The sequence below is a fragment of the Electrophorus electricus genome, chromosome 3 (genome assembly GCF_041902795.1).
Source record: "Electrophorus electricus isolate QZ-2024a chromosome 3, ASM4190279v1, whole genome shotgun sequence".
NCBI lineage: Eukaryota > Metazoa > Chordata > Actinopteri > Gymnotiformes > Gymnotidae > Electrophorus > Electrophorus electricus.
This window is the reverse complement of record NC_137499.1, coordinates 627532-655000: the sequence shown is the minus strand read 5'-3', so window position 1 is coordinate 655000 and position 27469 is coordinate 627532. Positions and strand designations below refer to the sequence as shown.

Sequence of the window (27469 nt, the reverse complement as noted above, 5' to 3'; positions counted from 1 at the left end):
AGCGGGAGTGGGAGACTTCTCCCAACATCAAAATTAAACTATACAGTAACTACTGGTTTTAACTAGGATCTCTTCTTGACACACACAAAACTTTCTTAAACCACAATAGATTTCTCAAGGACCCGTGAACATCTAAAAAAAGCATAATGAAATAATAGAAAGTCCTTCAAAAACTACAAATATATATATGAAATGTTATTTTTGTTAGTTACTGAACTTGTAATTGCCAAAGCAAACAAAACTGCACCGACCAAATTATGAAAAGATGTACTTAGCAAGCATCATGCACTCTGAACTGCACCTGTGCAGAAGGGAGGTGGCGCCGTGAGCTCTTACCTTCTCCATGGCAGCAGTGTGGCGTGGCGCTCAGCCCCCCGGTGTCAGGCACTCCCAGCCTCTCTCTCAGCGCTCTCCAGCGCACTGGGACCCACAACAGGAAGTCGTGCACACTGCACCCTCAGTGGAGCAGCCTCCTCTGTGCCTGCCCCCCCTCCCTCCCTCCCTCCCTCTCTCTCTCTCTCTCTTTCTCTCTCCCTCTCTCTCCAGCTGCGGCGCTCCGTGCAGGACTCCTCCGTGGCGTCTCGCTACAGTGGTCCACACACCATGCAGCTCACGCACTCAGCCACCATGATCCTTCTTCTTAAATAAGCCTGCTCATAATAATTGGGAATTAGGGAAAGAAGATAATTATTTCCTTTCTAGGGCGAGACATCCCCAGAAGCCCTCTACTTCCCAAAATGGAAGAAGAGAAGGGCCGAGTGACCTACTACGGTTTAAGAGGAGTGCAGTGTATGGTGTGTGTGTGTGTGCATATGTGTGCGTGTGTGTGTGTGGTGTGTAAGTATGCAGCACAGAGGAGAACCCTATCCTGCACGTGCTCTCTTTCGCTCATCGTGTTCCTGGATCAGCGTAAGTTAGGGACAGGTCCCTCCGGATCTGCCCCCCAGAACACAGCAAAATGGGGTCAGTCCAGGCTGCAGGACCAGATGGGAGCCCAGCTCAGCGCACACAATGCCCTCCAAAGCACAAAATCAATTAAGACTTTATCACACTTCTACGTGGACAGCAGAGCGGCACGCCGAGAGCGGCTGAAAAATCCTCGTCCCTTAAAGTGTTATTATGTAGACTGATAACCAGCCTGGGGGGAGTGGGGCGTAACCATGCAAAGTAAACAAGCCAAACTGAAATATCACACATCAGTTTCGCACAAAACCCCCAGCAAGAAGCCACCTCTACTGCTGTGAGTCTGCCTGACAACAACCCTCGCAGCCTGACCTACAAATGTGACAACTCTCTCTTCCTCTGGAGCTGCACAGGGGAGCTTAAAACCAGCCGATTCCCTATTGTGTACTCACAGACCCACTTTAAAACACAATTAGCCTACCCAGGCACTCCCGCTCACGAGACAGACAGGCAGGCAGGCAGGCAGGCAGGCAGACAGGCAGGCAGGCGCGCCAGCATTTCCAAACTGCTGTCTTCCCTTTTATGCCCTTCCATTTAGCTTTTAGAACCAAACAGCTCACTCTCTCTCTCTCTCTCTCTCTCTCTCTGTCTCTCTTTCTTTACCTCTCTTTCCTGTCTACCCTCTCTCTCCCTCTCTTTTTCTCTCCCACTGCCTGCTATGGCTTCTGTTCCCTGCTAAGTGAATTCAGTGTGGGGTATGTTTCTGCCTGAGTGAGCCCAGCGTTCTCCAGAGAGGATGCATTAATAGAAACTTCTCCCATGGAAGCACACACCTCTCACATCCATTAACATTGCGGTTATGGGATCACAATGAGGGAATGCCTGGCTTATCCAGAGCAGATGCTAAACTCACATTTCAGTGTGCTCATGTCATAATACGTGACCTTAAGGTAGTGAGTCTCTAAACCCAGCCATGCAACGCAAATTTTTCTAACCCAAGCGACTCATGCAAAAGTGCTAATCACCTGAGCAGTCAAATTAGCCATGTTAGTGTATGCAAATGCAAACACGTAAGCATGTGCATGCCTGAAGTGCTCAGACCTGGGAGTAAAACTACTGGCAGTGTTGACACATTGATGACATACTGAGTCCTTTGCTGCAAGTAAAATCTTGGAGTTTTGCTTCTCAGGTGAATGCTAATCTTTTTAAAAAACCCCAGTCAGGAATTCCCAGAAAGAGGGCAAGCTGGCCTCTCTGAGCTTAAGAGCGAGGGCGTGTGGGTGAAGGGGATCAGGAGGTGGAGACGCCATGCCCCCTGAGTGAGAGCACCAGGGCGCATCACCGAGGTGGACTCAAAATAGGCAGGAAATCACAGTGGCAGCAGACAAACCCATCAGCACAGGCCCACAGACAAGGGACAAACGTGGAGGAATGAAACACTGGAAAATCATTTTTAAATAAAAGAAACTCAGATCATCAGAAGACACATGCAGAACTGTAAAGGTACAGGACTGTTACCACATGGCCAGCGCAAACTGGCCTGAACTAAATAATAAATAGGTGTTCAGGTTCTAATGAATCCATCGATGAGGTGCAGGTGAGGGCGGAGAGCGCACGGCCAGAGGACGGAGGTGTGGGCCAGTCTGCTGCACGAGAGTCAAAGCAGAGTCTCAGAGGATTCAGTGGCAATGAAAAACATAACTGATCCGGTGGCATTCGCTGTGTTATGTCTACGTATGACAGCTGAAATAGTTTCTACACTTCAAAAAACAAAAGTTCCAAAAAAAACAGAGTTCAATGTATCTTATTAAAAAGAGGTTACAGAAACTACCAGTGGTGCTCAGTCTTCACTCCTATACCATATAAGTTCGTCCAAGTGTTTCGTTTACAGCAGTTATTTAATAATCAATAATCTGATTTATGACTGTTAACTAAATCGCAAACTCATGAGTTGTACAGGATAGTCAAGATCTTCTTTTATGCAACTTCAAGCTACATCACATCCTGAATTAGCATTTATAAAACAAATATCAGTAATATAGTGGATCAAAATTACATCATACAAAGAAAAATAAAGAATGTAAGAAAGAAAAAGAAAGAAAGAAAATGAAGGAATTCTGGAAAGCTGGGAAATATGAATCTTTTGACGTGATCCTCCGTTTTCTGAGTCAAGGCAACACTGGAACCTGAGGAGCGGGATCAACTCAGGGAGCATCGACAGCCACTTCCCAACACCGCCGTCTCCAGGCAACCCGTTCACAAAGAACGAGAAGTGCAGGTCTCCGTTAAGTTTGAACATCACGATTAGAGCTCCTACAGCGGAGGTGGGCTTTCCAAAGATACACAAAATCACCTAAACTTTTCCTTAAAAACGTAGCCAACGTTGGAACTGCGCCATAAGTTGCATGATCTAAATGTTGCGAAAGGAAAAGTTTGCACCGATATGCACTGATCTGGTGTCTCTGCATTATTACATTTAAAGACAACATAATAAACAAATAACATCAATGTGCAAAAGTGACCCTATAATAACTGATGACGGATCTTGTCTGTTACCTGTTTCTGTCCTATCTGGTGACATTCAGTTCTAGTCAGTTGTTTTAGGTCGGTAGTAATAAGTGAAACTGTTACATTTATCGATCTGAAAAGTAAACACTTCATATGTTCCATGATTATCTCAATATCAGCGTGGATTTATAGACAACCTTAAAATAGTCTTAATTAGCTCTTCTCATTTCCAAAATCCATATTTGGTTAATTTAAATTCGCAACATGCATCGCACACTGCTTACACGCAGGCTCTAACGGCCAAATAAACTCCATTTCAGATACGTCCCCGCAGATAAGAGCCTGTTAAATACGCTGCTCTCGATCATTCTGAGAAAAAAGTGTATTTCCTGTTCGTAATATAAACCGCTAATAATATAAACACGCACATGACAGCGTAGCGACTTGCCAAAATGATCTCGCACACCTCACCATTGGGACCCTTCCCAATCCTGCGCAAACTGGTTATATTTAATGACGCACTATCAAACGAAGCGCAATATAAAGGCACAGATGATGCAGAATAATATGTAGGTTAATGCATGCACTCACGAGACTACTTAGAAACCGCACCTTGCTCTTCTGAAAGATGCACAGATCCCAACGATCCTCCCGCACGCGCCGAGATGTAAGAGGTGCCTCTGTGTCTAAACTGCTTCGCACGAGCGCGCATCGTCAATGCGGCAACTGTTTGGAGTGGAAAACCGACGCCGCGCTCGTAGCTTTTCTCTGCTGTTTGACAAACTGTCAAAAGCAAACGCCGAACTGCGCACGTTAGGATATGCGCGACACAATAACTTTCCGTTGCCTAGTGCAATTCTGCCAACTGTAACAAACCGCGCAAGCAGCAACGGGGTTCGTGATTAAACTTCCAGTCTCGCCTTGTGCAAGTTGCCCTCAGCCCAAATCTACTGCGCATCCTGGCCTCTGAAGTTCTTTACCTTGCCGTGATGGTCAGCGCGGACCGCTCCAGTAGATGTCGCCTCTGCCACTCGTTTTTAACGCCGAGAGGGAAAATACCGTTTAGAATCGCGAGACTGTCACGTTGGTTTCTCTTCCAACCACTTCATTCCGTGTGGCAGGTGATGCTCCCATGACTTTCCAAATTCCCTCATCGCAGTCCGGGCCCCAAACATAACGCAGGCTGAGGAGAGTGGCGTCTGCAGCACGTTCCCAAGCCCACGTGCGCTTGCATGCCACTCTTTGACTGATGTGTTTTTTTAAGCAGACGTATACGGTTTTATTTCTGACAGCACGCGCAGACACGCCGTCTGTGCTTGATCTCACTGCTTTGAAGTAGGCACGCGCTGACGTCTGCCCTAACCCGGCTACTTCACTATTGCCGCTGCTCGTGCCCATACAGCTCCACACACACGTCTTTTCTTTCCAGTGTCGTCATGAGGGTCACGAGAGAGAATCATAACATAGGTCACAGTGTCCGGGAATGATACGAAAAGCTTTATTGATTTTTTATTATTATTTTTTTTTACAAAGCATTGCAAATATGGCAATTATATTCTTCAAGTGTTAATACATGTACAAAATGCAATGCACTGAGCAACACCTAGTGTTAAATACTACACAGTAACTGTACATGGACCTCACGTTAAACTGTATTCACCTGAACACATGCACTTCACAGAGAGTGGCTATGCTGCAGTATTGTACAAATAGAACCATCCACTCAGTACCAGTGTGCTGTTCTCTCACGGTCAGGTCACACAGGAGATCCTCCATCGCTTTAATGAATATGTACAACAGGATCTACTGCTCGAGTCATTTAAACCCACAGATATGAGCTGTGCTGTTTTCAGATGTAGGGAAGGAGTGAAGAACTAAAGGAGTGATGGAGTGATGTACAGATGTGATGAAGGAGTGAAGGGGTGAAAGAGTGAAGGAGTCATGCAGTGAAGGAGTGATGTACAGATGTGAAAGTGATGGAGTGATGTACAGATGTGATGAAGCAGTGATGGAGTGATGTACAGATGTGATGAAGCAGTGAAGGAGTGATGTACAGATGTGATGAAGCAGTGATGGAGTGATGTACAGATGTGATGAAGCAGTGATGGAGTGATGTACAGATGTGAAAGTGATGGAGTGATGTACAGATGTGATGAAGCAGTGATGGAGTGATGTACAGATGTGAAAGTGATGGAGTGATGTACAGATGTGATGAAGCAGTGATGGAGTGATGTACAGATGTGATGAAGCAGTGATGGAGTGATGTACAGATGTGAAAGTGATGGAGTGATGTACAGATGTGATGAAGCAGTGATGGAGTGATGTACAGATGTGAAAGTGATGGAGTGATGTACAGATGTGATGAAGCAGTGATGGAGTGATGTCCTTAGTTTTTACTTCCACATTCCATCAATTCTTTTTATGGAGAAACCTCATCTTATTCCCTGAAAAAAAGATTAACAGAAAAACCAAATTAAGGATTGTATTAAAACAATAGACAACAGCCATTTTGTCTGAAGTATGTAAAGTGTGTGGCATGAGGTCAGTTAAGTATCGTAATGACATTACTGTAAGGAGACGTCTCCTAACACTGACCTAGTCCTTTGAGAAACTTGTTCACTCCACTCTGCTCTGTGTCGGGTAACTCGTCTAGGTACTGCTCAACCCTCTGTTCAAACAGGCCTGCAACAGCACAACCACACAAGACATTGCTTGGAAGTCATTGGTGAACATGTCACCCCACCACCAACAGAGGGCAGCACAGAGCTGCTTTTCCACTATTCTCAGCTTCACACAGCAGCCTACAATGGGCAGCAGCTAACACGTCATCATGCATCTCAGAGAACACCGACGCAGTTCTCCTGACCCATAATGCCCGTTACCTTTGGCCCTGCACTTCCGCAGTTCGCGATCCTGGATGAAGCCGGCAAACATCTGCGACTCCATGAAGACGCCCAGGAAACGGCGAACGCTTTTAGAGGCCACAGACTTGCGGAAGGGCTCACGTTGGAAGACCCGCTCCCCTCTCTCGCCCTGGGTCAGGAACAGGGAGTAGTGTCCGACGGTCTCCAGGAAGAACCGGAGGAAGGCCTCCGACACCACACTGCTCAAGGAGCTGCACTCTGGGAAAATATCACATTCCTGCATTTAAAGTGGCACCACTTACATTCAGATGTTTAATGGTATAAACCAGGGAACAGATGAATGGCTACATACTTACACACGGTGCTCCAACATTAAACAGAGTCCAACAAACATTCTGGGTTGAACATTTGTTATATTATTTACATTTACATTTTTGCCATTTAGCATTCTCTCTTATCAAGATTGACTTACAAAAGTGCTTTAGTTGTCTACTTAGAAAAGTATTCTTAGCTAGAACAAATGAGTTAGAGTCCAAAATACCCGTAATTAGAGATATTTCCTGAACCAAGAGTGCTGAAACCTAGATATAATTCAAAGTGCTTTAAATGCAAGACACCTGATCAAGTATAAGATTTGACACACAAACAAACTGATGATGGTGCTGATGCACAAAAATCTAGATCTGTTAAAATGGACCTCCTCACAGAATCGGTAATCTAGATCTGTTAAAATGGACCTCTTCACAGAATCGGTAATCTAGATCTGTTAAAATGGACCTCCTCACAGAATCGGTAATCTAGATCTGTTAAAATGGACCTCCTCACAGAATCGGTAATCTAGATCTGTTAAAATGGACCTCCTCACAGAATCGGTAATCTAGATCTGTTAAGATGGACCTCCTCACAGAATCGGTAATCTAGATCTGTTAAGATGGACCTCCTCACAGGTGAATAAGGAGACAGCAGCAGTAGGGTGCCATTACATCACTGATAGCTCCACCCCCTACAGTGTAAACTACCAGCCAACAGCCAACCAGATGCTAGCTGTGCAGTGCATGACGTGAATCTGTGTACCTTCATCTGATTCACTGTCCGAGTCTTGATTGGTAATGTCGTTCCTCTGTTCCAGGGTCTGCTCCAGTGCACACTGCAGCTTGCGTGGTAGGAGAGAGGCCTCATCGTCCAGCTGTACAATCACAGCACCCACATTTATTAGCGACATTTGTCTGTATAAATTCTTCCTAACTACACTTAATGTGAAAAGATTCTTGTGTGTGTGTGTGTATTTGGTTCTTCTTTCTTAAAGAACTATTTCACTTAAAATGGAAACAATGCAACTAGTGAACAAAACAACACGGCCTGGTTAGCTAATGCTAAGTGGTTCTCCTACCCATAACTGATCAGGACAGCCATGCAGCCACACTCTATCTGATCAGTATGGACAGTGGAGGGGTATTTGCGCATATTCTGATGGCTGTACCTGTCTGATGAAGCGATCTGTTCCCAGATCAACCATCAAAGCCTGAAATGAGTGAGGAGTGGTTATAAGAGGCTGTTTAACGCAGAGGTGCAGCTTGTTTCTTTGAATCACATGACGTTTGGTACAGCACTAACTCTCCAGATGTAGATCTGCAACAGATGGCACCTGACAGCCAATTAAAGCAGAGCTGTTAAAATGACAAACATCTTCACGTGCCGCCCGTGTGTGTGCGTACGACCACTGAGAGGGTTAGCCCTAACACACTTCATCAGTGCATCGTAGCTGCGTGACAGAGCCCCAAAATAGATCTGCTGCTTCATTCTCTCAGCCAGCGAGAGAGAAAGGCCCAGAAGGAAGTGCAGGCCCTCGGGACAGCTGGAGGAAAGAGAGGGAAACAGCCTGTCAGGAGCCCACCGCCACAGCCCAAGGAGCTGATGCCAGTTTAAAGACAGCCAGATGCTTGCTTCTGTGCTTTCTGCAATCTGGGCACGATGAATCTGGCCTGAGGGGAACGATGAATCTAGTGTGAGTGCCCATCATTTCTGAGGACAGAGCTCAGAGACGCAGGTCACTGAGTGATGAGAGAGTTAATGAGACGACAGCAACAAGAACCGATAAAGAGGCAACGAGGTGAATCCCGGCTGGTGAGAAAACTGTCAAGTCAAACAACATGTTAGAACACGTGGAAAATGTGTGGGTGTGTTGCAGTTACATGACAATCACAACATAATATTTGTGTTTTAGACGTGTAATTAAGGTTTTGTGGCACAACCGTCCAGTAGAAGCAACTGTTCTCCAGAGCACCCACACGGCCTGCTGATGGACTTGGGCAGCTGTTGGGTGGAGAAACTCCCATCTGAATGGGTGTTGCTCTCAGCTCTCCCAATCCCAGCGGAGAGGAGTCCTTACTGCCCTTGTGAGCTCACTGTAGATCACTGGATAAGCTACAGCCTGTCCTTTGAAGAGAGACAGACACTGCAGATGCGTGCAGGTGTGATGGGTGCCAGTGTTACCTCCTCCACTGGCAGGTCTTTCAGCTTGGGCAGGGTACTGGACAGGATGCCCACCAGGAAAGGCGTCGGGCAGCACACCATGTCCGCCATGGAGGAGGGTAGCACAGGGATGAAGGTGTGCTGCCAGGAGAATGGATACAACAACGCCACTACCGCATGCACACAGCTCGACAGGGTGCTGCAGAGACACGCACGCACACACACACACACACACACACACACACGCAAACACACGCACACACACACACACGTCAGCTCGACAGGGTGCTGCAGAGACACACACACACACACACAAACACACGCACACACACACACACATCAGCTCGACAGGGTGCTGCAGAGACACGCACGCACACACACACACACACACACACACACGCAAACACACGCACACACACACACACGTCAGCTCGACAGGGTGCTGCAGAGACACACACACACACACACACACACACGCAAACACACGCACACACACACACACACACATCAGCTCGACAGGGTGCTGCAGAGACACGCACGCACACACACACACACACACACACACACACACACACACACACACACGCAAACACACGCACGTCAGCTCGACAGGGTGCTGCAGAGACACACACACACACACACACACACACACATGCACACACACACACACACACACACACAAACGCAAACACATGCACTCACACACACACGTCAGCTCGACAGGGTGCTGCAGAGACAGAGACACACACACACACACACGCACACACGCACACACACGTCAGCTCGACAGGGTGCTGCAGAGACACACACACACACACGCACACACACACACGCACACACACACACGCACACACACACACACACACACGCAAACACGCACACACACACACGCGTGCGCACACACGCATACACACACCTCAGCTCGACAGGGTGCTGCAGAGACATGCACACACACACACCCACACACACATGCGCAAACACACGCACACACACACACACACACACACCTCAGCTTGACAGGGTGCTGCAGAGACACACACACACACACACACACACATACATGTTAGCTGGACAGGGTGGTGCAGACACACACACACACACATCAGCTCGACAGGGTGGTGCAGAGATGCACGCACACACACACACACACACAGTCAGCTCGACAGGGTGGTGCAGAGAGACACACACACCATCTTGATAGGGTGCTGCAGAGAGGAGGCCAAATAGACACACTCCGGTCACAGGGCCCTGACACACACACACATGCGCGCACACACACACACACGCACCAGCTCAACAGAGCGCTGCAGAGACATACACATCCCAGCTCGACGGGGTGTTGCAGAGAGGAGGACCAAAACACACACACACATACACACACACACACACACACACACACACACACATACACACACACATGGTGCTGCAGAGAGAAAAACCAAAACACATGCTCCAATCACATGGCCCTGACACAAACACACACACACATATACACACAAACATATACACACACACACACACACTTGCACCTAACACCTAATCTTGCACTCATCCTCAGCAAATCCAGTTATGGACACCACTATGGAACTAAAGCACGGAAAGCCAGATTTTCCAGTTTCTCTTGGCGTGGCTTTGACTGTGGAATCTGTGATTGCTTGAGTGTGCGATGAATATGTGAGAAAACACCCTGAGTGAGTCTCATCCAGCCCTGAGGAAGACTAAGGAAGACGTCTGTGGCATACTGCACATCACACAAACAGCTTCAGTTTATCTACTTTTATTTCAGAACCGAGGGTGGGTAGGGCAATCTCAGGCCAAACATATCCCTGTATCCCAGAGAGAGTGCTCAGTTAGAACTGAACTACACACGACCCTACACACGACTCTACACACGACCCTACACACGACTCTACACACGACTCTACACACGACCCTATACACGACCCTACACACGACCCTACACACGACTCTACACACGACCCTACACACGACCCTACACACGACTCTACACACGACCCTACACACGACTCTACACACGACCCTACACACGACTCTACACACGACCCTACACACGACCCTACACACGACTCTACACACGACCCTACACACGACCCTACACACGACTCTATACACGACTCTACACATGACCCTACACACGACTCTACACACAACCCTGAACACATGACCCTAGACATGACCCTACACATGACCCTAGATTTAACCCTAGACAGAGAAACATATACCATGTTTTCCTCAATAATTATTTTCTGCTCATTACTGAGTGTTTTAAAATCACTGTGGTGTGAGGCTTTCTTGTGAACTACATGTCTCTAAAGAAAATAAATCAAATTAAATGGTATTTCCACTTAATTATACATGAATCCAATTTGTGGTTCAAAACACAACTGTAAACATAAAAATGACCTCAGGGGTACTGCATTTGAATTATGAATAACCATTTTAATGTAACTGAGTCACAGAGTGTTTTTGTACGGCTGTACGGCTGTACAGCTGGGTAGCTAATGTCCTGGCCAAACTAGTTTCTTTAAGCTGTGTTTCTTTAGCTTTCATACACACTCCAGTTCATACGCTTCTCATCAATGGAAAGCAATGATGTATCAAGCATGGAACAGAGTGCTAGGCAAGTTCTAAGGTTTCATGTATTCTGTGTTTAATAAGCTCTTAGCTTTTAATGGAAAAACACAGCACAACTGTTAACAGATCCACTGGAGAACAGGGCATTGCTGTATTAGCCAAAGATTAGAGTCTAAAAACTGTAGTCTCAGTTACCTTCCATGGAAGCTTACAGAAGGCCAATAATGCAACAACTGAAGCTGTATGTTTGTGTATTTTTTAAACGATGGTGGAGAATTGCCTTAAGTTCATCTCGAGGTCAGAATAACAGGCTTCAGAGTCACAGAGTGACAGGGACAGAATGTAATGTAACACTGTGGATGAGAGGACACACTGTGGATGAGAGGAGACACACTGTGGGTGAGAGGAGACACACTGTGGATGAGAGGACACACACTGTGGATGAGAGGACACACACTGTGGATGAGAGGACACACACTGTGGATGAGAGGACACACACTGTGGGTGAGAGGGCACACACTGTGGATGAGAGGAGACACACTGTGGGTGAGAGGAGACACACTGTGGATGAGAGGAGACACACTGTGGGTGAGAGGAGACACACTGTGGGTGAGAGGGCACACACTGTGGATGAGAGGACACACACTGTGGGTGAGAGGGCACACACTGTGGGTGAGAGGGCACACACTGTGGATGAGAGGAGACACACTGTGGGTGAGAGGAGACACACAGTGGATGAGAGGAGACACACTGTGGATGAGAGGAGACACTGTGGATGAGAGGAGACACACTGTGGATGAGAGGACACGCTGTGGGTGAGAGGACACACTGTGGATGAGAGGAGACACACTGTGGGTGAGAGGACACGCTGTGGGTGAGAGGACACACTGTGGGTGAGAGGAGACACACTGTGTGTGAGAAGAGACACACTGTGGGTAAGAGGACAATTTCTCACCAAGGCAGATGGCTCTTGGTGAGAAAGCAGGCAGAAGCGCCCCAGTACCCTAACACTAACACGAACACTAACTAACATTAACCCTAACACTAACATAGTCCTAACACTAACTAACATTAACATTAACACTAACCCTAACATTAACACCAACCCTAACAGTAACCCTAACACTAACCCAAACATTAACACCAACCATAACACTAAACCTAACCCTAACACTAACAATAACATAGCCCTAACCCTAACACTAACCCTAACCATAACACTGATACAAACATTAACCCTAACACTAACACTAACTAACCCGAACACTAACGCTAACATAGTGCTAACACTAACCCAAACACTAACACTAACCCTAACCCTAGCACTATCACTAACACTAACACTAACCCTAACACTAATATAGCCCTAACACTAACTAACACTAACCCTAACCCTAGCACTATCACTAACACTAACACTATCACTATCACTATCACTAACACTAACCCTAGCACTAACACTATCACTAACACTAACCCTAGCACTAGCACTAACACTAACACTATCACTAACCCTAGAACTATCACTAACACTAACACTAACACTATCACTAACCCTAAAACTAATATAGCCCTAACACTAACTAACACTAACCCTAACCCTAGCACTAACACTAACACTAACACTAACCCTAGCACCATCACTAACACTATCACTAACACTATCACTAGCACTATCACTAACACTAACCCTAACCCCAGCACTATCACTAACACTAACACTAACCCTAGCACTAGCACTAACACTAACACTAACACTATCACTATCACTAACACTATCACTAACCCTAGAACTATCACTAACACTAACACTATCACTAACACTATCACTAACCCTAAAACTAATATAGCCCTAACACTAACTAACACTAACCCTAACCCTAGCACTAACACTAACACTAACCCTAACCCTAACCCTAGCACTATCACTAACACTAACACTATCACTATCACTAACACTAACCCTAACCCCAGCACTATCACTAACACTAACACTAACACTAACCCTAGCACTATCACTAACACTAACACTAACACTAACCCTAAACCCAGTACCAGGGGACAACTGAAACACCGACTGCAATCTCCATCTCCAGACAGGGAAGTAGTCAGGGTAATATGATGAAACAACCAATTATGTTACAGCACTTACCTGTGAAAATACCTGCCCAGGGTAACTGCGGAATTAGCACATCTCTTCAAGCACTACATTGGTGTGATGTTAGAAGTGACTTGTGAGATCTCACAGCTGAAGCCAAACACCAAGGCCCTACAGAGACTTAACCCCAACCATAACACTAACCCTAACACTAACTCTAACACTAACAGTAACCCTAACACTAATCATAACACTGACAATAACCTTAACCTAAGCTCTAACCCTAAAACTATCTGCAACATAAGCCCTAACCCTAACACTAACCCTAACCCTAACTGTAACGCTAGCTTGTTGCTAGTGGCTGAGCTTACTCCCCCACACCGCAGGGGGCCACGTACATGGACACAAACAAACAAACCCGCACAAACAAACCATCAGAACCGAACCATCAGAACCGAACCATCAGAACTGAACCAACCCCAGCTGTGAATCAGAGTGGATCAGGGCAGTGATCACACTACAAATAAACATCACGTCTACATTTTTACAGCAAAGCACAAACATGTTTCCATATCACTCTCTGACTCTGTCTCTGTCTGTCTCTCTCTCTCTCTGTCTGTCTGTCTGTCTGTCTCTGTGTGTGTGTGTGTGTGTGTGTGTGTGTGTGTGTGTGTGTGTGTGTGTGTGTGTGTGTGTGTGTGTGTGTGTGTGTGTGTGTGTGTGTGTGTGTGTATATGTGCGCGCTAAAGCCAAAAATGGACCAGCCCCTTCATACATGAGGTCAACGGCTTGAAACACCATGCTTCAGGTCTCATGGAAGACAAGCATTGAGATTATTTTCTGTCCTGGCTCCAACATAGTCTAATGAACACCCACTTGCTGTCCAGACAGCAGAGTCCCTTGCAGTCTTCAAATGCAGACTGAAGACCCGTCTACTCGTGGAATATTTAAATGTCCTCTGACCCTGCTCCTATATTGACTGACTAAATTAGTACTTATTGTAGGGTTTTGTTTATTACACCGATGTTGTCTGACAAACTCCAGCACTTATTGTTTATTACACTTATCATTGTTTAAGAGAGACCTCATGTATTTGTACTTCTAGGTATCAGCACTGATCCCTGTATTCTACAGTATTCTAGTTCAGTGGTATATAGGACTAACCTACTCTACTATTCTAGGAGGTGTTCTAGGAGTAAATGACACTTTTAAAAGCACTTTTATAAGTCGCTCTGGATAAGAGCGTCTGCTAAATGCCGTAATTGTAAATGTAAATGTAAATGTAAAAATGTGTGTGTGTGTGTGTCTGTGTGTGTTGTTTGTGCTTCATTTTAGTGCAAACTAACCACAATCTATTATTCATTTAAAGAATTTTTAATCAAACCAAAACTACATCTCATAGCTGGTGAAATGTGGTGAAATCAAAGACATTTCTGTCTTCACTCCGAAACTCTGGCATGTCAGAACAGGGGACGAGCAGAACTGGAGGTTAAAACCCTCACCAAGAGCAAGAGAGTCAGCACGGGCAACCGAAGAGCTTAAAGCTAAATACCTTTACTGCCTTATACACACACACACACACACACACACACACACACACACACACACACACACACACACGCTTATATACATATAAACATACATATACTTAGAGGAAGGGAAAAACAAGACCACTGCATTTACTACAAAAACTGCAGGTGAGGTCTGATTGGTGAGGGCTAATCACAGGTGAGATCTGATTGGTGCGGGCTAATCACAGGTGAGATGTGATTGGTGAGGGCTAATCAGAGGTGAGATCTGATTGGTGAGGGCTAATCACAGGTGAGATCTGATTGGTGAGGGCTAATCACAGGTGAGATCTGATTGGTGAGGGCTAATCACAGGTGAGATCTGATTGCCCCCCCACCCAGAAAAACAAACATAGAAATCCATTTGCTCCAGTTCTAGATTCCATGTGGTACTGGGCCCTTCTGGGTTCTTGGTCCCCCACTATAGCCTCATCCACACTGTAATGCAGAACATATATAGTAGGTCCTCTGCACTCAAGCTGAACACAATACATCCAAGTAAATGCCCCAAAATCTCCCCCTGTACCCACAGTCTGGTCCTGTAACCACAGTCTGCGCCATACCTACAGTCTGCCCCTGTACTCACAGTCTGCCCCTGACCGGGAGCCTGCACCGGGGGAAACTCTTTTAAACACAGCATAGGCAAAGCAAACCGAGCCAGTACACCATAGCTCAACCCTTTCCTGTCCAATGACCAGTCAAACACAGGGGAGAGTGTCATAAAACAGAAGACATGGGCAGCTCCTTCAAGTAAACATGGTTGTGTCAATTCTGCTGAAGGATTTATTACAACAAGACTCATCACCCGCCTGCCTCAGACTGTCTCACTTGTGTGCTGTTTTCTCCAAACACTCAAAATCTTCAAAATCTTCAAGACTGAATGTTGCCGGGAAGAGTTCCTGAGTAGCCCAGGGAACGGCATTACGTCCACTAAGATGTCACAGGAGCACAGAAAGGGTTGAGCAAGGGCACACACAGCAGGCTACTTCCTCACATGGAAAGAGTTTTCTTTGTGTTACACTATAAGCTTTGTCTACATGACAGGGCAGGGACAGACGTCACATGCTGTTGGCTGGGGGCCTGCGACTCGGGGCATGTCGCCTTTCCCATGGGGTGCTGTAGCAACGTTGATAATGTGGGAGAGAGAGGAGCCCTGTGTACACACCCATGCTGGGCTAAGCCCGGAGCAAATCCCACCTGCCCACCCATTATGTTCTGAATAGTGCCTGATAGTGGCTTGTCACATTTTAAGAGATTTCAGCCAGAGCTCCAGCTATTATGCTAAAGGGTGTGAGAGAAAGCCTAAAAAACAAGACCCGAGAGATAGCTCTGAAAATGGCACATGTACAGACTGAGGATGTTTCACTGGTTGAATATGTCTGTTTCAGGAACAGAATGCACTGTTTGGCCATTGAAAACAATCTTGAAATATTTATGAGAGGATGAAGTGATGAACATAAACTGTAGCACTGCAATATTAATATTAAACCTTAGAACTACAATATTATGTGTCTGAATGATTCTATGCAGGGTAGGTAACACCAGCCAGCATGTTATATACTTCACAGGGCATTTTACAGGACTGTATTACAGTAGTTCCAAGGTCTATGGTAATTTTATTTGTTTATAAAATTTACAGTAATCTCTATAAACTGTGTACTCTGTTGGGTTCATCGGTTCCCTGTAAACTTATCTGAACCAGCATGTCCTGATGTGGTGAACACCACCAACCAGTGAGCACCCCCCACCCCCCAACACACACACACACACACACACACACACACACACTCACACACACACACACACACACACACACACACACACACACACACACACACACAGGAAGTACATTCCTTCCCTTCACAGTCATTGCCTACTGCAGGTTCCCCCCTGCTGCTGTTTGTTTAAACTCAGCTCTGATTTGTGGAGATTAGATTTTCACAAATAACCATCTCCCTAATGACCCCACAGCCAGAGAACGGGATTTCGTGACTGAGAGCCTCCACTCAGGGAGGGTGGATGGCAGGGCCCCTGGAGACCCTGATCTACGCTTAAACTGCACCTACCCAGCCCCGAGGGACCTGCCCTGACCCACTTCCACAGCAGCTGGGAATGTTGGGAGCTCAGCCCGTGCTGGACCGGGCAGCGCGGGTGCGCCTCATAGATGCCTCCCCTGATTAGTTCAGCAGGGGCCTGTACGGAGCCGCCAGTGGCCCAACCACAACAGAACGTAGAGCTGCTGTTAGACAGAGATCCTGGCTGCACTGTGACAGACGTAACAGGGCCCTACTACCGTTCTACTGCTGATGCTATGGTTGGCATTTCATTCACAAACTCACTTCCTGATTTAACAAAAGAGAACTATGCCCCCCCCCCCCCAACATCTCGCCTTTATATACAGATCTTATTTTTAAAAACTGCCTGAATTTAATCAATGTTAAATCATTTATAGCTAAAGTTACAGCGGGAAAAAAAGATTTTTCCCACATAGGTCAGATGGTGTTTTGAATTCTGAATTCTGTTGCTGATTTAGCAAATGTAAAAGTGGATGTGACATGGCAGATCAGTGAGGAAAGCTGTTCTGGGGAACATCTGTGGTGGAGATCTGCAGTGGAGCCACGTCACTCCAGCTGGTCAGAACGCACCAAAGCCTGGAGTGAGGTGGTTATGTTTGGGCTGAAGGGAGAGGATCTTCAACAGACCACGCTAAGATCTACACACTCTCATAATAACTACAGCTGCACTCTGTAAGTGGCACAGAAGTGCTAAATCAACAACTAGCCAATGGTGAGGTCACAAGGTCAATCCCGGGGTCTTACCTGAGTTTGTCAGCCACGAAGATGACCCTTCGCTCAAGCAGAAGTGAGGCGAACACGCGCACCACCTGCCTGACACTCAGACAGCTGAAGAGGCTTTCAAAATCCACGTGTTCCAGTCTGGAGTCCATTGGTCTGCACAACTCAATTACCTGCAGAGAGAGTACGGGGGGAAAGAGAGGTCAAACTGCATTCCACTGCCCTGTAGGGGTCACACTTACTGACCCCACTAGAGAGTCAAGCTTTATTTTAGATATTAGATATCTGAGGTTAATAGAACATTATTCTAAGCTTTCTTTATATTATAATTCACTGTGGTGTTGATTCAGGTGATTGTGACTGTGTAGGGATGGTGGTGTGAGGGGTAGATGGGGCATCACACCTCATTGCCTGTCCCAGGTAGGAAGGTTTTGACTTTAATGGTTTTTCCAGGGGCTGGGAAAGGGGCCTCCATCAGGCCCCGCATAAAGGGGTAGACCAGGGCCGCAGAGATGCCCCTCCGCCTCTCCACCTCGTCCAGGATCTGGGAGAAGGGCACCACATGTATGTCAAGGGCCCGTAGGTCTGAAACATGTGCTGTGAATTACATGCAGAACGTGGCAGGTCTGCTGACGCCAGCGCCTTGCTGGAGTCTGCTTAACTTCAGATATGAAACGGGTGTTCATTATCTGAGCTGGTGAACACACAGTGGAGTCATGTTATAACACACAGTGGAGTCATGTTATAATGTAGATGAGGAAAGGAGGAATTTGGATGGCAGGAGAATAGAAGGTTATGTGGTGGAGAAGCTCCTGGCAGTGGTCCAGCGCAGGTGGAGGGCTGAGGAGCCATGAGAACGCATGAGCTCACCTTGGAGAACAGACAGGACCTCACCTTGGAGAACAGGTCGAAACAGCCCAGCCTGCTGATGACACAGTACACCTCTGGAAGCCGAGGCCCTTTCCCGCACGGCTGCAGGACATCCCGCACATGAAACGGCAAAGAGCATGTCAGGACAGACCGAGGAGTTTCGTCCAATCCCCATGCTTGGAGGGAGAAAACAGACCTGCGTCTACGCACTGCAGCACTTAAAGAATGTCTGAACCACATCAAACAGTTGAAGGTGCCTGTTTGCATGCTGGGTAATAAGAGTTTTTAAGAGCTTCGGTTTAAAATGTGGGGACTGGATTGTTAATGAAATATCTCGCCTCATACAGCAAGGATTAAGGCTCAGTTTACAGACTTTATGGCCAAAATTGACTTTAACTCACCATTATACCGTGTGCAGCCAGAATGGAAAAATGTCACCAATCAGTACAAAAAGTCTCCCATTCAAACCCAATACCAGATGGTATTAAACAGCACTATGGGTTAGACATCTATAGCCTAGCCTTGTTGTAAAACTCTGTGAAGTGGTGAGTAGCATCTCTACACACACACACACACACACACACACACACACACACACACACACGCACAAGAATTCTCTGTTCCATTTCTCCATATTAGGTCATTCTCTGATGCTTTTTCACAAATGGATGATTAAGTGAAGCATGTGGAACTGGTCTGAAGTGCTGAGGAATGTTTTCCCGCATGCCAGCCCCCCACCTCCACCAACACATCCACCAGCCCCTCACCTCCTCTCCTCACCTCCACCAGCCCCTCACCTCCTCTCCTCACCTCCTCCCCTCACCTCCACCAGCCCCTCACCTCCTCACCTCACCTCCACCAGCCCCTCACCTCCACCAACACCTCCACTGTCCTGACGTCCACTGCTACACCTCACCAAAGTAACCCCAGCACTTCTCAGCCATCTTCACATCACCATATACGTAGTTACTTGGACATTTTACATTACTCTTCCTACACTATCTCTGTTCCTGACTTGAACTGTGATGTCCTGCAGTCTCTAAAACACAGACACAGACACGGGTCATCTGAAGCAACGTACGACAAAAGTGTAGTTTGGGAAGCCTAAAACCTACCAAACACTACGAAACACAGCCACACACAGCCAAACACAAACAAACACTGCCAAACAAGTGGAACAGAGAAAGATTAAATGGTGAGGAGAGCCCGGACTTACCAGGAGACGCCTACAGTAACCAAAGCGTCGGCCACCATCTTCCCCGGTCAGCATGAAGGAGAAGGTCTCACTGCATCAGACCAAACACAAAACACACATCACACCCGCACGGGGGGGCAGCATTCAAGGCCAGTCAAGTGGAAATGTTGTCTGCACTAGTAGGTTGAGAGGAGGCACAGGGCCGTATGCATAGGAGACAAAACTGTCAGGCAGCTGCGAACCAGACCAGGACATTCTGGAATAACTGAGACAAAAACGACTGTAGGCTGTTTTGGCTCTCAGTTAGAGGCAAAGAACAGTTCCGTTATTTCTTATGATGTTTATTAGCTTGGCACTTCTGATTAAGAGCTGTGATTAAGAGATGTGAGCAGGGGTTTCTGGGTAAAGTTGTTAAAAAGGGAACAGCAGGTCTTCACCTCAAACCTGAGAAAGAGTGTGTGATTATTGGTACCCACCAGGCGCGCCCTGGGGGCAGTACCTGCTGTATTCAGACACGGGGCTCCAGTCCTTGGCGTCTGGGAAGCAGAACTGCGGAATGGCTTTCAGACGCTGCTCACCGTCCCTCATCTGCTTGGTGGGTCTGTCCAGCTGCAGAAATCAGACAAAGGGGCCTGCATCAGACCTGCGGTCAGACACTGCAGCACCAGCTTTTTGTGAGGTTTTTTTTGTTTGTTTGTTTTTGTGTGGAGGGCATTTTTTATTTTGCTGTTCCCTTGCTGACCTCAACTGCTATGTAAAATATGTTTGGAACGGTCATCTCCCACCCGGGGTCATGACCCCTTCCCTTGTCCCATTCGCCCAAATTGAAGGTTATGATGTCATCGGGGTTGATCTCCTCACTGGCAGAGAGCTGACATATTTTTAGTTTCTCAAAGGGGACACAGTCACTGAAGTACATCTAGGCTAATTAAAAAACCACTTCAGCATAACTAATCACTTGATTGCTGTGGCAACAGTCTCCTGGCAACAGTGCTTAGTCTCTACAATCCCAAAAACAAAAGGGTAGCCTATCTCTAAATCTGGGTCATTGGCTGTAATGCGCATAAACTTCATTTATTAGACTGAAACAAAACAGAAATCAAAACCACTTTACATGAACACAAGCTGTTCAGTGACACTAGTGTCCAGATAGCAGAAACATAATTAAAGACCATAGATCAAGATGTTATCGAGATATAATCTGCATGACAGCATGAGAAGCAGTAATAACAAAAGAGAATCAACAAGCCTTTCCAAGGTCAACAAGCCCAGTGTTAAGGATCTGACATCTACTGCAGTGCTACTGTGTACCAGCTGCAGTGCTAAGCTTCTCTGTCTGGACATCCTGTGGTGTTCTGGTAGCTCACCTGACCGAAGGCTATGGGGGCAGCAGCACCACGGTCAGGGTTGGATTACCTTAGGGAACTGGTAGGAGACCTCTGGGGTGAAGGAGTTCTTTGAGGGCTTCTTCTTCAACGACACCACCACGAAGTACTCGAAGAGCTCACGTTCCTGCCACTCCAGCAGCTGCAGCTCCAGCGTGCGGTAGCTGGGCGCACGCCGCAGCAGGGACTGCAGTTGCACCAGCCTCTGTGTGTGGGCTGGGGGAGAAGCCGCAGTGAACACACACGTAAATACACACACACACGCAGATACACACACACGCATGCAGATACACACACACACTCACTCAGATACACACACACACACTCATGCACGTACATGCATGCAGATTCACAAACACACCCATGGGCATACATGCACACGCACAAACACACAAAGACATGCATGCACACGCACAAACACCAACTCTCACTCAGTCGCTCTCACCATCTAATACTATTGTATTATGTGTCATGTGTTCTGTATATGGTATATTGTGTTGTGTGTTCTGTATATGGTATATTGTGTTGTGTGTTCTGTATACGGTATATTGTGTCGTGTGTTCTGTATATGTTATATTGTGTCATGTGTTCTGTATATGGTATATTGTGTTGTATGTTCTGTATATGGTATATCGTGTTATGTGTTCTGTATATGGTATATCGTGTTATGTGTTCTGTATATGGTATATTGTGTTGTGTGTTCTGTATACGGTATATTGTGTTGTGTGTTCTGTATATGGTATATTGTGTTATGTGAATATATATGGTATATTGTGTCATGTGTTCTGTATATGGTATATTGTGTTGTGTGTTCTGTATATGGTATATTGTGTTATGTGTTCTGTATATGGTATATTGTGTTATGTGTTCTGTATATGGTATATTGTGTTGTGTGTTCTGTATACGGTATATTGTGTTGTGTGTTCTGTATACGGTATATTGTGTTGTGTGTTCTGTATATGGTATATTGTGTTATGTGTTCTGTATATGGTATATTGTGTTATGTGAATGTATATGGTATATTGTGTTGTGTGTTCTGTATATGGTATATTGTGTTGTGTGTTCTGTATATGGTATATTGTGTCATGTGTTCTGTATATGGTATATTGTGTTGTGTGTTCTGTATATGGTATATTGTGTTATGTGTTCTGTATATGGTATATTGTGTTATGTGAATGTCTATGGTATATCGTGTTATGTGTTCTGTATATGGTATATTGTGTTGTGTGTTCTGTATATGGTATATTGTGTTATGTGTTCTGTATATGGTATATTGTGTTATGTGAACGTATATGGTATATTGTGTTGTGTGTTCTGTATATGGTATATTGTGTCGTGTGTTCTGTATATGGTATATTGTGTTATGTGTTCTGTATATGGTATATTGTGTTATGTGAATGTATATGGTATATTGTGTTATGTGTTCTGTATATGGTATATTGTGTTGTGTGTTCTGTATATGGTATATTGTGTTATGTGTTCTGTATATGGTATATTGTGTTGTGTGTTCTGTATATGGTATATTGTGTTGTGTGTTCTGTATACGGTATATTGTGTTGTGTGTTCTGTATATGGTATATTGTGTTATGTGTTCTGTATATGGTATATTGTGTTATGTGAATGTATATGGTATATTGTGTTGTGTGTTCTGTATATGGTATATTGTGTCGTGTGTTCTGTATACGGTATATTGTGTTGTGTGTTCTGTATACGGTATATTGTGTTGTGTGTTCTGTATATGGTATATTGTGTTATGTGTTCTGTATATGGTATATTGTGTTATGTGAATGTATATGGTATATTGTGTTGTGTGTTCTGTATATGGTATATTGTGTTGTGTGTTCTGTATATGGTATATTGTGTTATGTGTTCTGTATATGGTATATTGTGTTATGTGAATGTATATGGTATATTGTGTTGTGTGTTCTGTATATGGTATATTGTGTTGTGTGTTCTGTATATGGTATATTGTGTCGTGTGTTCTGTATATGGTATATTGTGTTGTGTGTTCTGTATATGGTATATTGTGTTATGTGTTCTGTATATGGTATATTGTGTTATGTGAATGTCTATGGTATATCGTGTTATGTGTTCTGTATATGGTATATTGTGTTGTGTGTTCTGTATATGGTATATTGTGTTATGTGTTCTGTATATGGTATATTGTGTTATGTGAACGTATATGGTATATTGTGTTGTGTGTTCTGTATATGGTATATTGTGTTATGTGTTCTGTATATGGTATATTGTGTTATGTGAATGTATATGGTATATTGTGTTATGTGTTCTGTATATGGTATATTGTGTTGTGTGTTCTGTATATGGTATATTGTGTTATGTGTTCTGTATATGGTATATTGTGTTATGTGAATGTATATGGTATATTGTGTTGTGTGTTCTGTATATGGTATATTGTGTTGTGTGTTCTGTATATGGTATATTGTGTCATGTGTTCTGTATATGGTATATTGTGTTGTGTGTTCTGTATATGGTATATTGTGTTATGTGTTCTGTATATGGTATATTGTGTTGTGTGTTCTGTATATGGTATATTGTGTTATGTGAATGTATATGGTATATTGTGTTGTGTGTTCTGTATATGGTATATTGTGTTATGTGAATGTATATGGTATATTGTGTTATGTGTTCTGTATATGGTATATTGTGTTGTGTGTTCTGTATATGGTATATTGTGTTATGTGAATGTATATGGTATATTGTGTCATGTGTTCTGTATATGGTATATTGTGTTGTATGTTCTGTATATGGTATATCGTGTTATGTGTTCTGTATATGGTATATTGTGTTGTGTGTTCTGTATATGGTATATTGTGTTATGTGTTCTGTATATGGTATATTGTGTTGTGTGTTCTGTATATGGTATATTGTGTTGTGTGTTCTGTATATGGTACATTGTGTTATGTGAATGTATATGGTATATTGTGTTATGTGTTCTGTATATGGTATATTGTGTTGTGTGTTCTGTATATGGTATATTGTGTTATGTGAATGTATATGGTATATTGTGTTGTGTGTTCTGTATATGGTATATTGTGTTGTGTGTTCTGTATATGGTATATTGTGTTATGTGTTCTGTATATGGTATATTGTGTTGTGTGTTCTGTATATGGTATATTGTGTTGTGTGTTCTGTATACGGTATATTGTGTTGTGTGTTCTGTATATGGTATATTGTGTTATGTGTTCTGTATATGGTATATTGTGTTATGTGAATGTATATGGTATATTGTGTTGTGTGTTCTGTATATGGTATATTGTGTCGTGTGTTCTGTATATGGTATATTGTGTTATGTGTTCTGTATATGGTATATTGTGTTATGTGAATGTATATGGTATATTGTGTTGTGTGTTCTGTATATGGTATATTGTGTTATGTGAATGTATATGGTATATTGTGTTATGTGTTCTGTATATGGTATATTGTGTTGTGTGTTCTGTATATGGTATATTGTGTTATGTGTTCTTTATATGGTATATTGTGTTATGTGTTCTGTATATGGTATATTGTGTTATGTGAATGTATATGGTATATTGTGTTGTGTGTTCTGTATACGGTATATTGTGTTGTGTGTTCTGTATATGGTATATTGTATTATGTGTTCTGTATATGGTATATTGTGTTATGTGAATGTATATGGTATATTGTGTTGTGTGTTCTGTATATGGTATATTGTGTTGTGTGTTCTGTATATGGTATATTGTGTCATGTGTTCTGTATATGGTATATTGTGTTGTGTGTTCTGTATATGGTATATTGTGTTATGTGAATATATATGGTATATTGTGTCATGTGTTCTGTATATGGTATATTGTGTTGTATGTTCTGTATATGGTATATCGTGTTATGTGTTCTGTATATGGTATATTGTGTTGTGTGTTCTGTATATGGTATATTGTGTTATGTGTTCTGTATATGGTATATTGTGTTATGTGAATGTATATGGTATATTGTGTTGTGTGTTCTGTATATGGTATATTGTGTTATGTGAATGTATATGGTATATTGTGTTATGTGTTCTGTATATGGTATATTGTGTTGTGTGTTCTGTATATGGTATATTGTGTTATGTGTTCTTTATATGGTATATTGTGTTATGTGTTCTGTATATGGTATATTGTGTTATGTGAATGTATATGGTATATTGTGTTGTGTGTTCTGTATACGGTATATTGTGTTGTGTGTTCTGTATATGGTATATTGTATTATGTGTTCTGTATATGGTATATTGTGTTATGTGAATGTATATGGTATATTGTGTTGTGTGTTCTGTATATGGTATATTGTGTTGTGTGTTCTGTATATGGTATATTGTGTCATGTGTTCTGTATATGGTATATTGTGTTGTGTGTTCTGTATATGGTATATTGTGTTATGTGAATATATATGGTATATTGTGTCATGTGTTCTGTATATGGTATATTGTGTTGTATGTTCTGTATATGGTATATCGTGTTATGTGTTCTGTATATGGTATATTGTGTTGTGTGTTCTGTATATGGTATATTGTGTTATGTGAATGTATATGGTATATTGTGTTATGTGTTCTGTATATGGTATATTGTGTTGTGTGTTCTGTATATGGTATATTGTGTTATGTGAATGTATATGGTATATTGTGTTGTGTGTTCTGTATATGGTATATTGTGTTGTGTGTTCTGTATATGGTATATTGTGTTATGTGTTCTGTATATGGTATATTGTGTTGTGTGTTCTGTATATGGTATATTGTGTTGTGTGTTCTGTATACGGTATATTGTGTTGTGTGTTCTGTATATGGTATATTGTGTTGTATGTTCTGTATATGGTATATCGTGTTATGTGTTCTGTATATGGTATATTGTGTTGTGTGTTCTGTATATGGTATATTGTGTTATGTGTTCTGTATATGGTATATTGTGTTATGTGAATGTATATGGTATATTGTGTTGTGTGTTCTGTATATGGTATATTGTGTTATGTGAATGTATATGGTATATTGTGTTATGTGTTCTGTATATGGTATATTGTGTTGTGTGTTCTGTATATGGTATATTGTGTTATGTGTTCTTTATATGGTATATTGTGTTATGTGTTCTGTATATGGTATATTGTGTTATGTGAATGTATATGGTATATTGTGTTGTGTGTTCTGTATACGGTATATTGTGTTGTGTGTTCTGTATATGGTATATTGTATTATGTGTTCTGTATATGGTATATTGTGTTATGTGAATGTATATGGTATATTGTGTTGTGTGTTCTGTATATGGTATATTGTGTTGTGTGTTCTGTATATGGTATATTGTGTCATGTGTTCTGTATATGGTATATTGTGTTGTGTGTTCTGTATATGGTATATTGTGTTATGTGAATATATATGGTATATTGTGTCATGTGTTCTGTATATGGTATATTGTGTTGTATGTTCTGTATATGGTATATCGTGTTATGTGTTCTGTATATGGTATATTGTGTTGTGTGTTCTGTATATGGTATATTGTGTTATGTGTTCTGTATATGGTATATTGTGTTGTGTGTTCTGTATATGGTATATTGTGTTGTGTGTTCTGTATACGGTATATTGTGTTGTGTGTTCTGTATATGGTATATTGTGTTATGTGTTCTGTATATGGTATATTGTGTTGTGTGTTCTGTATATGGTATATTGTGTTATGTGAATGTATATGGTATATTGTGTTGTGTGTTCTGTATATGGTATATTGTGTTGTGTGTTCTGTATATGGTATATTGTATTATGTGTTCTGTATATGGTATATTGTGTTATGTGAATGTATATGGTATATTGTGTTGTGTGTTCTGTATATGGTATATTGTGTTGTGTGTTCTGTATATGGTATATTGTGTCATGTGTTCTGTATATGGTATATTGTGTTATGTGTTCTGTATATGGTATATTGTGTTATGTGAATGTATATGGTATATTGTGTTGTGTGTTCTGTATATGGTATATTGTGTTATGTGAATGTATATGGTATATTGTGTTATGTGTTCTGTATATGGTATATTGTGTTGTGTGTTCTGTATATGGTATATTGTGTTATGTGTTCTTTATATGGTATATTGTGTTATGTGTTCTGTATATGGTATATTGTGTTATGTGAATGTATATGGTATATTGTGTTGTGTGTTCTGTATACGGTATATTGTGTTGTGTGTTCTGTATATGGTATATTGTATTATGTGTTCTGTATATGG

At 43.3% G+C, this 27469-nt stretch overlaps 2 protein-coding genes across 7 annotated transcripts in view; both read right to left on the bottom strand.

The window, feature by feature from the left end:
* trim66 (tripartite motif containing 66) overlaps positions 1-4383 on the bottom strand; it is a 19426-nt gene extending 15043 nt beyond the window's left edge. For 2 of the 4 annotated variants that reach the window (XM_081708860.1, XM_035526526.2), the window contains exon 1: positions 337-4383. In XM_081708860.1, the coding sequence (XP_081564986.1) occupies positions 337-345 (9 nt within the window). In that variant the 5' untranslated portion in view covers positions 346-4383. The remainder of the gene's footprint in view (positions 1-336) is intronic. The other 2 variants (XM_027025346.3, XM_081708858.1) reach the window with 2 other exon arrangements.
* Positions 4384-4887: 504 nt separating this feature from the next.
* dennd2b (DENN domain containing 2B) overlaps positions 4888-27469 on the bottom strand; it is a 52855-nt gene continuing 30273 nt past the window's right edge. For all 3 annotated transcript variants that reach the window (XM_035526516.2, XM_035526512.2, XM_081708844.1), the window contains exons 9-20: positions 21285-21469; positions 20368-20477; positions 19890-19959; positions 18698-18775; positions 18207-18347; positions 17828-17976; positions 8769-8946; positions 7756-7797; positions 7350-7461; positions 6294-6533; positions 6007-6093; positions 4888-5855 (exon numbers count right to left, since the gene is read on the bottom strand). In XM_035526516.2, the coding sequence (XP_035382409.1) occupies positions 5821-5855; positions 6007-6093; positions 6294-6533; positions 7350-7461; positions 7756-7797; positions 8769-8946; positions 17828-17976; positions 18207-18347; positions 18698-18775; positions 19890-19959; positions 20368-20477; positions 21285-21469 (1427 nt within the window). In that variant the 3' untranslated portion in view covers positions 4888-5820. The remainder of the gene's footprint in view (positions 5856-6006; positions 6094-6293; positions 6534-7349; positions 7462-7755; positions 7798-8768; positions 8947-17827; positions 17977-18206; positions 18348-18697; positions 18776-19889; positions 19960-20367; positions 20478-21284; positions 21470-27469) is intronic.